This window comes from Pyrgilauda ruficollis, unplaced genomic scaffold (genome assembly GCF_017590135.1).
Source record: "Pyrgilauda ruficollis isolate IOZ18807 unplaced genomic scaffold, ASM1759013v1 scaffold9, whole genome shotgun sequence".
In the NCBI taxonomy this organism is placed as follows: Eukaryota; Metazoa; Chordata; class Aves; order Passeriformes; family Passeridae; genus Pyrgilauda; species Pyrgilauda ruficollis.
In genome coordinates, this window is record NW_024531043.1 from 4,189,085 (window position 1) to 4,201,966 (window position 12,882).

At 53.9% G+C, this 12,882-nt stretch overlaps 1 protein-coding gene across 1 annotated transcript in view; it reads right to left on the reverse strand.

Annotated features, from left to right (window-relative positions):
• RBM19 (RNA binding motif protein 19) overlaps window positions 1-12,882 on the reverse strand; it is a 52,093-nt gene that overhangs the window by 2,772 nt on the left and 36,439 nt on the right. Inside the window, exons 23-24 of the mRNA XM_041488788.1 lie at window positions 10,009-10,129; window positions 4,556-4,669 (exon numbers count right to left, since the gene is read on the reverse strand). Coding sequence (XP_041344722.1) covers window positions 4,578-4,669; window positions 10,009-10,129 — 213 coding nt within the window. The 3' untranslated portion in view covers window positions 4,556-4,577. The remainder of the gene's footprint in view (window positions 1-4,555; window positions 4,670-10,008; window positions 10,130-12,882) is intronic.

Genomic DNA, 12,882 nt, shown 5'->3' on the forward strand with positions numbered 1-12,882 from the left:
CCTTTTTCCCCACAGATCACCTCTCCTGACACACACCACAGCCCTTACTGCCCTCCCACTCTGTCCCAGCAGCTTTGCTAAACCCTGAGCTGGGGATGATGTCATGTGGGGACATGGTGATGCTGGCTCTGTACCCCCTGGTCCACACTCACCCCAGCAGCCCACCATGCTCCTGGGGCTGGAACAGAGAGACAAACGTAATTACATACTAATTATGGCCTGTGGAACGCAGGGACTGTGCTTCTGCAGCTCCCAGGGGAGGTGAGATCCTCCCTTCTCCAGGAGCCTGCCCACCTCCCTGCTCCTGTGCTGGCATCACTTCCCGTTTGTCACCGATCCAGGTCACACCCTGCACATCCCCAGCTCTGCTCTGCTCTGCCTCCCTTCCCAGCTCCAGTTTGGGGTGAAAGCCTCCCTGATTAGCCAATTTGGATCCCTATTTACTGTGAATTACTGAGCCTGATTATTATTCATGGCTGTCGAGGCTGAGCTCTCAAGCCCGGCCATGCGATTTCTCTTCCTCTCCAATGCATATATTTAGGGAAAACAGGAGGCAGAGTGCCTCAGTCAGGGAAGCTGCACTCTGCCTCCTCCTCCTCCTCCTGCTGTATTTCCTGCTGAGGAAGGTGCTGGTGGGTGCTGGAATGTGGTGCCAAACACTGGTGGTGATGTGACCCAGGGTGAAGTCCAGATGTGTTGGAATATTGGTCCCTTTCAATTCAGCTTCTCTTGGGATTCTGGGATGAAGGAGAAGCTCCCCAAATCTCCCAGCCAGCATCCAAGTCAACTCTCTCAATCTGTATTTGCAAATTCTTCCTGAAGTCCAACCTGAACCTCCCTCAGGAGATTCCAGAGCTCCAGGAGTCAGCAGCTGGGCTGGAAGGCAGCAGGCAGGACACAGGGGATGCAGGATCTTCCTGCAGCCCTGCAGAGGGTGAGTGAATGGCATTTACTGTGCCTGCTTGGCCTTTAAGTGCTTCCCAGACCTCATTCCATGTGACACACTTGGGAGGAAGACCAGGCAAGATGGGCCTGAAGGGGTGAGAAGAGCTGGAATTCCTGAATTACTGCAGGAGCAGTGCACTGGTGATGAAAAGAAGCTCAGATATGCTGCCTGCCTGTCCCTGCCAGCTCTTCTGTGGGACAGAGAGGAAAACACAGATGGTGGTCAGGAGTTTTCCAAAGGGAATGGGTCACTTTGGGCACTCCCAGGGCACCGTGGCACAGCAGAGCCAGGCTCCCTGGAGATCCTCTGTGCCTCGCCTTGCTTTGCTGCCTGTCCCTGTAAGGAGATAAAAGCCCACACAGGCCTCTGGCAACAGGCAGCAATGAGGGAGAGCTGCTTCTACATTAAAACCCCTTAACCCTCTCATTCAGTAAAAAAAGCTGCATTTGAATAATATCCTAATCCAATTGCAGAGCTGGCCCTGGGGAGCAGCTGCAGCCACCACAGCTCCTGCTGCTGTCCGGCTCGCCAGGGTCTCACCCTGCATGAAGCTGTCACAACCTGACAGACACCCACTGGCCAAGGCAGAGGACTTCAACCCCTCAGGGATCCTGCAGTGTATGCCAGCAGCCAGAGCTGAGTGTAAAGCACTCGTTTGGGCTCTCTGAGGGGAGAGCAGAGGCTGAGCACAGCCCAGAGAGTCCAGCTGGGGTGGCTGTACCCCTGCTCTCATCTGCACAGCCAGGGCTGGTGGATGACTCTGCCTTGGAGCTGCTCATCTTCTCTGCCACCAGCACAGCCTGGCTACAGCACTCACACCCAGAAAGGACACCCAGATGAGCATCACACCACCCTGTGCCCAGCTCTGCCCAGGGAGCACAGGGCAGCTGAGGGGTGACAGGCACACACGGTGACACCAACCCTGGGCTGTCAAGAGCCAGCAGAACGAGGGGGACAGGGCTACAGCTCATCCCAGCCCAGTTACAACCATCAGTGTGCAATCATTTGGTACAGACAAAACCTTCCTGAATAATAGAACAGAAACTGGTCCCTCTCCCAAAGCAAACAAGAGCATTGCAGCAGCACTGCTGAGGTTGAGGACCAGGGGGAGGCTGTTCCCTGCTTTGGCTCCATGGACAGGTAACAGAGTTTGCATTATTTTATCATTAGGATCGCTTCAGATCAGGGGGAAAAAAGAAAACAGCCAGTGGGGAGTGCTGAATTTCTGCAGACCTACTTAAGTGATCATTTTAATTCAGGTGTAGGCTCGTTTTTAGAAAATTCCTGCTGTAATTTTAGGGGTGCAAGGTGTGGGATTCTCAATACGTAACAAATAAGTGGAGCAGGAATTAACTCCAACTGTTCTCCAGAGCTGTGATCAGCACTTCCATAATTAATGTCCAGGCACATATATATCTGTGTACACATACACAGCCCCCCCCTGCTCACATCAAACAGATTTCCTGATACCAAATTGCCTGAAAAATTAACCAATGTCAAACTGCTCCACAAGATAAGTATCATTAAGGGAAAAAGAAAATCTTCATTATGTTTGAAGGTACAGGGAAAAAAAAAACCCTCATGAATGTTTTCCAGCCTGTTCCCAGCCTGGGAAATAACATGTTTTAAAACATATCAAAGGGTTAAATTAATTTTCATTAAAATTTAAATTTGAGAAGGCTCCCTCTCTTCTTTCCTCCCTCCTCCCCCTTTGAACGTTTGACTGGCAACCATTTCATATTTCAATCTCGGCAGAACAAATTGAATTAGATGTTGAAACCAAACTCTGCTCTGTTCTCTAAAGCCTACATGCTCTGCTTGTGCTAATCCTTTTCGTCGCCGCTGCAGACCTCAGAGACACTCAGCAAGAAACCTGCCCTGCCACAAAAGACAATGAAGGGAAAGAGGGAAAAAAAAAAAAAGAAAAAAACAGGAAAAAAAAAAACCCACAGGAAAATCCAAGCCTAACCTGCAATGCTGCAGAGCTTTGCTGAAATCATGTGCTGGGTGATGTGTGTGCCTGGAGGGGACCCTGCCCAGCTTCTCTGTCCTCTGTGCTGGATTTGGACTGGTCCTGCCCAGCCAGGGTGGTCAAACATCCCTGCTGAACTGAAATTTAACTTAGCTAAGACTCAGGTTTCCCTGCAGTGACCCCCTGGTGCAGAGCTGTGCCAGTGCTGGGGCAGGTGGTGAAGGCAGTGGGGAACAGGGACAGGAATGCCACTCATCAATGCCAGGCAAAAAAAAAGGGAAGCAAGCTGGTCACCACATCAGGTGACACTGCCACCCTCTCTTGACAGCACTGCTTCCACCCCTGTGCCTCAGTTTCCCCACCTGCTGCACAGGATGAGGGTTTCACACCACAGCCCTGAGACATCCCAAAGGGCTATTCCTGAATTTTGGTGTGTCCCCTGAGCCAGCACTGCCAGGTCCTGGCAGGAGTGGATGCTCTTGGGTTTGGGAAGCCTCTCAGTGGCAGCAGCAGGGCTCTGGAGCTGCAGCACAGTTTGGGGGACCAGCAAGGGGTGTCACAGCTCTGGTCCCTGGGCAGGAGCTCAGCCTGGGACTGCAGCTCAGTGCTGAGCCCTGTTCTTGGGAATTCTGCAGAGAAGCTGGGACTGGACATGTCTGTAAGCACAGGGTGGGCTCTGAGCAGCACCGTGTGCCCTGGCCCTCGGGCTGCTTGCTGGACAAGTGTGCACAGCACACACCCCTGGAGGCACCCCCAAATCACAGCTGGGCAGACAGCACCCCAAAGCCCTGGCACTCCTGCAGGGGCCCTGCATGGAGCAGGCAGTGTGGTTTAACCCAGATCAGGTGCTGTGAACAGGCTCCCAGCAGATAGCTCAGCATTTCCCCTGTGGCCACACACACACCAAGGACACCACGAGCCCATCTCACCTCTCCTGAGCTCACACAGGGTGAGCTTGGGGGTCTCAAAAGGATCAGAGGGGCTGGCAGGACTGCAGGGTTTGACCTCAGGGAACCATTTCATCCTGGCTCCCTCCTGCCATCCCATATTTTCCAGCCTTGAGATGCTTCCAGCCAAGACACACCAAGGAGGAGTGATGGCAGCCAGGACTCACTTGGGGTCTGGTGCTTTTGGAGGGAGAGAAGTTGTGGAGATTTTGGTGCTGGCAGGGAAAAGGCCTTTGCCAAACTATCTGTGACATGGTGGCAGCTGCAGGTTGGTGTCCAAACAGGGATTTTGATTTTTTGGCAGCCCATCTGTTCTCCCCCAGCCACAGGGAGGGACAATTCACACCCTGACAGCGATTCCTGCTGCAGCAGAAATTCTGCTGCCCTCCCCTGGGAGGATGCCAACAGCTAGGGGAGCACACAGAACACACCCAGGGCTTGCACTCACTTCAACACTGGGCTCCAACCAAGCCAAATCTGGGCTGTAACCCCTGGCAACACAGCCAGGAGCCTCTGGGGTCACAGTGGCAAGAGGCAAAGGGTGGGATTCCTGCTTGGAGGCTGCTGAGCCTTTGGAATTCCACCTTCTCCTGCCCCTGGCACTGCCGACCCTGCAGTGACACTGCCAGTGACAAGCCAGGACACTGTGACTTTTAGGGCCAGCTGTGCCCACCCTGCCCCATTACCCACCTCACCAGACCCCAGGCAGCTGTTAAATGTCCTCATCCTTGTTATTCTCCTCCTCTTCCAGGTGCTCCATGATTTCATTCAAAAGCTCTGATCGTTTTTTCTTCTTTGGGGAGTCTGTCCAGGCCCAGGTGGGAACAAAGGGGAAAAGAGAAAAGCAAAAATTACAACCTGGACCCACCTTGGAAGGAGCTGAGGGGGCTGGAGGGAGCAGGATACCCTTCCAGGTGAAGGCCATCAATATTATCTACTTCTCCTCCCCAGGCAGGTCCTGGCAGGAGCTGGGATTCCAATACCTCCCACCCATGCTTTAGTTCACAGGCTGGGAGCAAACAGCACCCAAACAGGTGATGGTGATGCCAACCCTTCCGCTGACCCAAATTCACCACGGAATTCACAATTTCCCGGTGGAAAAGTGGCTGCAAGCCTCAGCAGGAGCTCATCAGGGCTCTTGGCAGGACACAGCCCCACCAACACCCTGGCTGAGACCACCCCATCCCAGCAGCCCAGTGCACATCCCTCACCTGGTGGGACCACGTCCCTGCTCTGCCCCTCCTGCCCCGCAGCGCTGCCCTGGCACTGCCTGTGGCACACAGCACCATGCACACATCCCTCCCAATGCATGCAACCCTGGGGGCTGCCAGCACCTGAGGGAACATCCCAAGCCCAGCTCTGAGGTGACAAAGCCATTTGGTCCCTGATCTGAGGCTGACATCCTCCTTTATGCTGGGCAGGCAGTGCCCTCCCGGCAGGAGCCGTGGCACAGCCCCCTCTCCCCCCCTGGCTCCCCAGCTCGCTCACAGCACATGGAGAACAGCTGTTTAAATCCTGCTTTCAGACATCAAAAGCCTCGCTGGGTTTCTCAAACAAACAAACATACCATAGGACTAAAGAAAAGGTGTAAAATAAATAAATGGAACAAGCTGTGCATTTTCTTTTAGTATTACAGCTGCTGCGGGAGATAAACAACAAGTAAATGTCACAAAACATCAATACAGAAGAAATTAACCTGACAAAAGCTCACATCCCCCCCCTTTGCCTCCCCCCAACTCCCAACAATTTTGCATTTCTGGAGTTCCCATCTAATGATTTTATTTTTCAATTAATTCCTTGACAGAGAGCCAGAACCTGCCTCCCTTCTCCCTGGGGGCTGTGGGGACAGGAGGGGGACGAGGGTGCTGATGGACCCCACTGCCCTCCCAGCACCCATCCCACTGAGCTCAGGGGAGCCATGGGGGCCACAAGGTGCCACCCCAAGACCCTCCAGCAGCTCTTCTCAGTTCAATCACCCAAAGGCACCACCCTGGAGGAAGGTGCCAGCTCAGCAGTTCTTCCCCTCCTTTACTCTGCTCTCAGCTCTCCTGTTTTGGAATGGCATCAAATGTGGTCTCATCTCCCAAATCCACTGTAGGAGTGTGTCCTGTACCTGCCACCCCTTCCCAACCAGAGCCTCATGGAGATCCCACAAAGCTGCAGAGCAGAGGAAAAGCTGGATATGGGACACTGGGTGCACAGGGTACATCCCTCAGCAGAGCAGCACCTGCCATGGCACAGGGTCTGGCAGGGAGATCCCCCCAGTGCATCTCCCAGGGAGCACCAGCAGCATCCCCTCTAGTCTAACAAGGGGAAAATAAAAACCCAGGAGGGTGGGGAAGCGAATTGGTTGGACTTCCTTCCGTTCTGCTGCTCCAAGCTGGTTAAGGTTTGCCCGCTAACGATCCCATTTGCTTCCTTTAAACAATGGGCAAAGCCGGCAGGGGTGGGCCGGGAGGGGGATTACCACGGGATTAGAACGTGGCAGGGTTGTGGATGCCACGCTAATCCTGCAGGGTTTTACTCTCCGGCTCCGGCATGTGTTTGCATTAGTTACAGATGCTCTCGAGAAAAAAAAAAAATTAAAAAAAAAAAAAAAGAAATAGGAAAGGACAAAGGAGAAAAAAGGGAGCCCAGCGGTGGGGAGGTGAGGGAAAAGGAAACCTGGCGGTCTGTGGCCAAAGGAGGAGCGATCTGGCAGAGGGGATGGAGGGGAAGACTTTCCCACCCCGCCAGGAGGATCAGGACCATGCCTTCCCCCAAGGCCCTGCTTCCAGCAGCAGGTGTGAATAACCGGGGATGAGCCGCAGCGGGGCTCGCTGCTCTACAGCCACCCACGGCCCTGGGCCGAACCCCTCCTCACACGCCTCCCTCACACAGCCTCCCCACCACAACCCCCCCAGCAGTCGTTGCTTCCCCTCCCGGCGTGGCGAAATTCCCCATCTGTCAATTTAATTCTTTGATCGATGGGAAGGAGCAGGGAAAGCGGCCCGGCACAGCTGGCTGCCCACGTTAGGCCTGGCGGGAGAGCGGGGAGCGGGCTGAGGAGAACGAGGAATTGTCATTTAGTGCGATTGGGAGGCAGGGCCTTCCCCGCACGGCCCGGGCTCCCGGGAGAGAGCCCAGCGGCCGAGGGGTGGGCAGGGCTCGCCAAGCTCCCCTCAGGATGGAGCTGGGGGAGGAAAGGGGCTTGGAGCTGTTCCAGACCTTTGGAGCGGTGGCTCCGTCATTTGGGGACACAGGGGTGAGTCTGGAGAGTTCCCCATGCACAGGGCACACATCCATGGCTGCCCCTTGGCCCAGAGGGATCCCTTGGTCCCAGAGCCGGGACAGCCACCCTGCTGGTTTCCAAAGCTTCAGTGATCCTTGTTTTCCAAAGGGAGATCCCCCTGCACAAGCCAGGCTGAGATGCTGCTGCTGGCAGCTTTTGTCACCTGTTTCTGCCCTGCTGTGGCGTTTGTCACAGCCTGCTCCAGGTTATGGGCTGCACTAGAGGGTACAGGGATAACTGTTGGCCAAGCTTTCCCTGGCTGCTCCTTCCCACGTTAAAGAGTCACCAATTTTATCCACACAGCCTGTCCCCCGGGCCCTCCGGCCACCTTGCAGCAACGGATCCCCAAATTAAAAGTGGGGTGCAAACAAAATTCAAAGTGTCTTTTTTATTTTTTCCCTAATGTAAGAGCCTCCTGCCCCAGGATGAATAGCAGATACTCAGAAATGAGCAAAAAGCCTTAAACCCCTCCCAGACTGCTGGGAGCCAGCATGGAGTGCAGGGCTGAGGTGCCAGGCCTCAGGGCTGGGCTGTGGCTTCACTCCTGACAGAACTACTGAAACCACCCATGGCAGTCAGTGACCACTCCTGGGCTCCTCACTTTCTCCTGGAACATTACAAAGCCTCAGAACAAGCCATAAAGAATGACCTGAAAACTACACAAAATGGGAAGGAAGCCTATTCCATTTTATTGCATCTATTAGACCTATTGAAAAGTCGGCTCAGAAGTGGTTTGATTGCCATGACAAATGCCTGCATGGAGAAAAGATTTGGGAGACCAGACCTCTCCTTCACAAATAACAGCAGAGACCTGGAACTGGAAGCCCAATCTCTCTAAATGATCTCTAGAAATAAGGTGTGTAATTGTAGCAGAGAGCAGAGTGGTAGGACACATCTGTCACAGCCCAGGTCAGGACCTTGAAATACTAAGACAAAGATGATGAGGCTGACATTAGAGCTGGGGACACCACAGACCTGTCTTGATTGTTTCCTGAGGCTTGATGATCTGAAAGGATCTTTTCTTTCCCATTTCCAGCTCGGGATGGGGACCTGGCCACTGCAGCTGTGGGAAGACCTTCCCTCACAGTTCACCCACACTGTGCTGGGAGAGAACCCATGGGACCTTGACAAGCAGCACAGGGATGTCTGAGCTGCTCCTGTGCCCTGTGGGGAGAGGAGGAGGCTTGGGAAAATGGGGATCAGCAGGAAAAATCCTGGTTTCTGGGCTGTACCACCAGTGAAAAGAGATGCACAGTGTCAGCCTGGCTGTTGGGTGCTGTGTGTGCTCTGCATCCTCCCCATGCCTGCTCCATGTGGGAAAAGCAGCCTCCAGGCACGCCAGGGAGGAAAGCTGCAGGAGCATCCCGTTTTCAGAGGGCTGCAGGCAGAGTGGTGCCAGTCTTTTTGTCCTTCTTTATCACTATCACCCTTTGCACACCCACAGAAGGGACAGGGTGCAGCTCCCTGCTCACCCCAGAGCCACTGAGCAGCCCAAAGTGCCTTGAAATCAGGGGCAGGCACTTTCCAAGGGAATAAAATCTCACCCCTGACCCTCCAGTGTGGCACAGAGAGGATGAGACCTGGTCCCAGGCACCAGCCAGACCCTGGTGCCTATGGGTGTGCCCCAGCCTGGCTTTCCTGGCACAGATCCCCTCCTGGCACACCCTGCTCTGCCACAGCATTAGCCACTGGCAGTTTGGCCAGGCCTGGAGTCACTGGATGTTCCTGAGACAGGCTGGAGCACAGCAGGGATTGTGCTGCCATCCTGTTTCCCATCCCAAAAGATGGGGAGTGGTAGCCTTGCTCCTGTTTCTCAGCTGAGACCCCAGAGCCACTTCAGCTCCAAGGCTGCATTCCTGCTGGGATGTGAAAATGCTCTTCCTGCTGCCCTCCCCAGGGCCCCAGCTCGGTGAGGAAGAGCCCAGACAAGGAGGCTGGAGCAAAGGCAGGCAAAATCAGGAATAAGCAGAGCTTGGGGGAGGTGACAGAGCTCACAGCCACATCTGCTGAGAGTCTGCAAGGATCCCAAAGCCAAGACTGCTTATTTCCCCCTACACTGGGCAGAGTGGAAAGGGAGGAAGGAGATCCTGAAGATAAAACTAGGTGCTTGGAACATCTCACCTGCTGTTTTCTCCACCCAGGCAGAGCTTCACGTGCATGACGTGTCCCCACTCCACTGCTGGGTTCTGGGTGGGCACATCTACCCTCAGCCCTGCCACCACCAAACTGCAGCTTCCCCAGCCTGGAATGAGCAGCCCTGCACTATTTCAGGGACACGGGGATCAGTCAGGATCACTGAATAACCAAGCTGTGCTGCTCTTCCCTCACCAGGGATGTGCAGCCCCACAACTGCTGCCAAACCCCCAGGCCACGGGCATGTGCTGATGGAGAGGGGAAGCAGGGAGGGGATGCAGGAGGAGGAGCATTGATCTCCAGCTTAGCCCTGCAGCCCAGGGGAGCCCTTCCTACATAAATATTTGCCAAGCAATGCATTTGTGCCTGTCGATGGCTGTCAATAGGAGCCTGCAGTGCTGTCATCTGCGGAGCTGTCACTCCCAGCAGCCTGAGCCAAGCAGCCCCTTCTGCATCCCAACCCATCACCACACAGTTTTCCCTTTTAAATCCATGTGCTGCATACACAGAGCCTGTCCCCACCTCGGGAGCAGCCAGGGGAGGGAGCAAAGGCGCTGTGGCTGGCAGGTGGCACCGTGGTGCCCGGGCACGGCTGGCACAGGCAGAGTTAACAGCTCCCAGGCAGAGCTGTCAGACAAAGGCCTGGCCTGGATGCCTCCTGGCTCCCCAGCAGGGAGCTGGCAGCCCCAGCAGTGGCAGCAGTGACAGTGACAGTGGCAGTGGCAGCAGGAGGGGTTACCGTGGAAGTGCTGGGCGGTTTTGCGGCGCAGGGCCTCCAGCGTCTCCTCCGTGTCTGCCCACTCCAGCACCAGCCTGCGGCCGTACAGGTGAGTGCTGTGGCACAGGGCCTGGAAGGCTTTCTGCAGAATTCAAAGAGAAAAAAAAAAGAAATTAAAGGAGAAAATAAGAACAGGCTCACAGGAGGGAAGGCAGAAATGTCGCTCCCTCTGCCCCGGAGCGGAAAGGCCACCGGAGAACATCGTACTGGGAGTGCTTTGCTCTGATGGGGCAGGATCCATCTCCATCAGAGGCTCTGACTCCGTCATTTATCTTCTCTGCACTTGCAGCAGAGCACATTCCCATCACCACTGCTGCTGGCTGCTGCTCGTGGGGGGCAGGCTGGAACCCAGCACAGGGTGGGACCACCCTGAGCTGGGAATGCTGCAGCCTCTGGAGCTCTGGGTGGGACCCTGTGACTCCCTAGCACCCTGTTCTCTGCTGGAACACAGGAAAGCACAGCTCAGCTGTGAGAGAGAAGTTTCTTTCTGCTCTGGAGGCAAGATGGAAAACTGCCTTTCTCCTGCCAACCATTTGGTGACTTGGCCATGGTAGCAGCAAATGTGGCAGAGCAGAAGCCAGTACAGAAGTCCTCTGCTCTTTCCGCTCTAATGCAGAAATCCAGAGGTTTCCTGGTGTTAGGTCCTGTTTGGTAACACCCATACAGCTGGAATCTCTTGCTGATGTTGAATACAAACGTGCCAGACAGTCCAGAGCTCAGATGGCTTTCTCTGTCCATAGCCAACCAGCAGAGACACCCAGAAAACACTGACTCAGCCCAGGGAAGTTTGATCTTGTCTTGATTTCCCACAGAATTTTAAGGAAATTCAGGACTGAGCAGGATTGGGCCCACAATGCAAATACACAAACACATTGGCCGAATATTTTTATCCCCAGGGGCCCACAAAGTGCTCCACAGTAAAGGCTGGGCACAGGGGGAGAGAAATGCCCCAAATGCTTTTTCAAAACTCCAGCTGAGACTGGGAATAGCTCAGGTTTTGAGTTCTGCAAACTCTATCCCTGGAACAAAAATGGCAACTGTAGGATCAGACACACATCCTGCTGTCCAGCAGGGCCCTGTGCTCCCATCTGGAGGCCCAAACCAGCTCCCAAGCTGTCCTGTAGAAGCCCACATCTCTCCTGTGAGCCACCTGCTAAAAGCAGCTTTGAACCACTGCAGCTGTCCCCAAATGCCACATCTCTGGGCAGAGGGGCTTGCCCTGCTTTGCTGCCCACAGCTGCTCCTCAGGACCCTCCTTGAGCTGCTGGGTTATGAAACCCATTAAAAAAATCCCATTTTCAGTAACCAGCACCCAGTAACCTAAGCTTTCCTCTCTTTCCACAGTCCTGTCACTCATATAACCCTCGTGTGCTATAAAACAGTGACCAGGAGCACCAGCTCCACCATGCCATGGGTTAATTCCCATTATCCCAGCACTCCCAGCCCCCCAGGGTGATCCTGGCAGGGCAGAGTGCCCCCTTTTCCAGGGGCACATTCCTCCTGGAAGAGCTGCAAGCTCCAGCTGTTTTTATTTGCTGCTGCTGTGTTTTCAAGGCCTATCTCCCAATTAGCAGAGCAATGTGTTGGCTTAAACAAACACTGGGGGGAGGTGGTGGGAGGGAGTTGTGAGGGCTGTTTACGTTGGCACCAGGAGCCTTTTCCAAAGCCTGGCACACAACCCACAGCTCTAAACACTGCATTTCCTTTGTTAATTCCTATTTTTTGATTCCTCCTTCCCACAGCACAAGGAAGAGGAAAGTTGGGTGACAGCACACAGCCCATCTGTGTTCCACAGGTCATGGAGGAGGGCAGACCATGATGAACATGGCACTTGGTGGGCTCTGCTCCTCTGAGCCACTTCTCTGCCCCCACCACCTCCTCCTCCTCATGGGATTGGCATCCTCTAGTTTTGCTGGCAGCCCTGGGAAAGGTCATGGAGCAACAGAGAAGGCAGATGCTGCCATCAAGTAGTGTTATGTGCAGGAAACCCGCTGGGTGAGACACATCTGCCACCAACCTAGTGACATTGGCCTTTCCTGGCCAAACACATCCCCAAAATGAGTTTGCACCCATGATGAAGGAAAGCTCCAGCCTGTACTGGGATCTCTGCTCCCTGTCTTCCAGTGGACTCCAGGAGCTGGGAATGCAGAAGGGAAGCTGCACATTTCAGGTGACAAACACACAGATGTCACTTCTTTTGAAATGAGCTAAAAGACAAAACTAGCTATTCATTGCTCTGAGAGGAATTAAGACTTTTTCATGGGAGAAAAAAAAAAAAAAGAGAAAGCACTGATGATTTAAAAGACAAAGGGATGAAGGGGAGAAATGTCATCCCCACTGCTGGAAATCTTCCAGGGAGAGGAGGAAATCTGCCACGGCTGTTATTCCAAATGAAGAGATAGGTAGGGAAAAAATATATTTTAATTAGGTGACAAGTATGAAATGAGGAGAAGCAGGCTGGCTTTTACAAAAAGCAGGAGCTATTTGTGGGGTGCAGCTCTTCTCCTCCTCTCCTTCTCTCCTTTGTGAGCATCTGCCTTCCCAGGACACCTCTCTGGAGGAACAAAGAAGGGCCAGAGGTTTGTGGAGTTGTATCCAAATGAGGAATAAAGGCAGGTGTATTGTCTGCTCATCCAGGAGAGAGACTCACCACAAAAGCCCTCTAATTCCCAGGGCTCCATATATTCCTACACCTTAAAGGAGAGCCTTTGCCACAAAAAGCTCCTTTGGAAATGCCCAAACCTGATTCTGCTGCATTTGGTAACACACCCTCTGCCAGGCCACCCCAAAGCCCGCAGATCCCTGGCAAACCTTCTCCTGGGCCTCTTTTGCTTT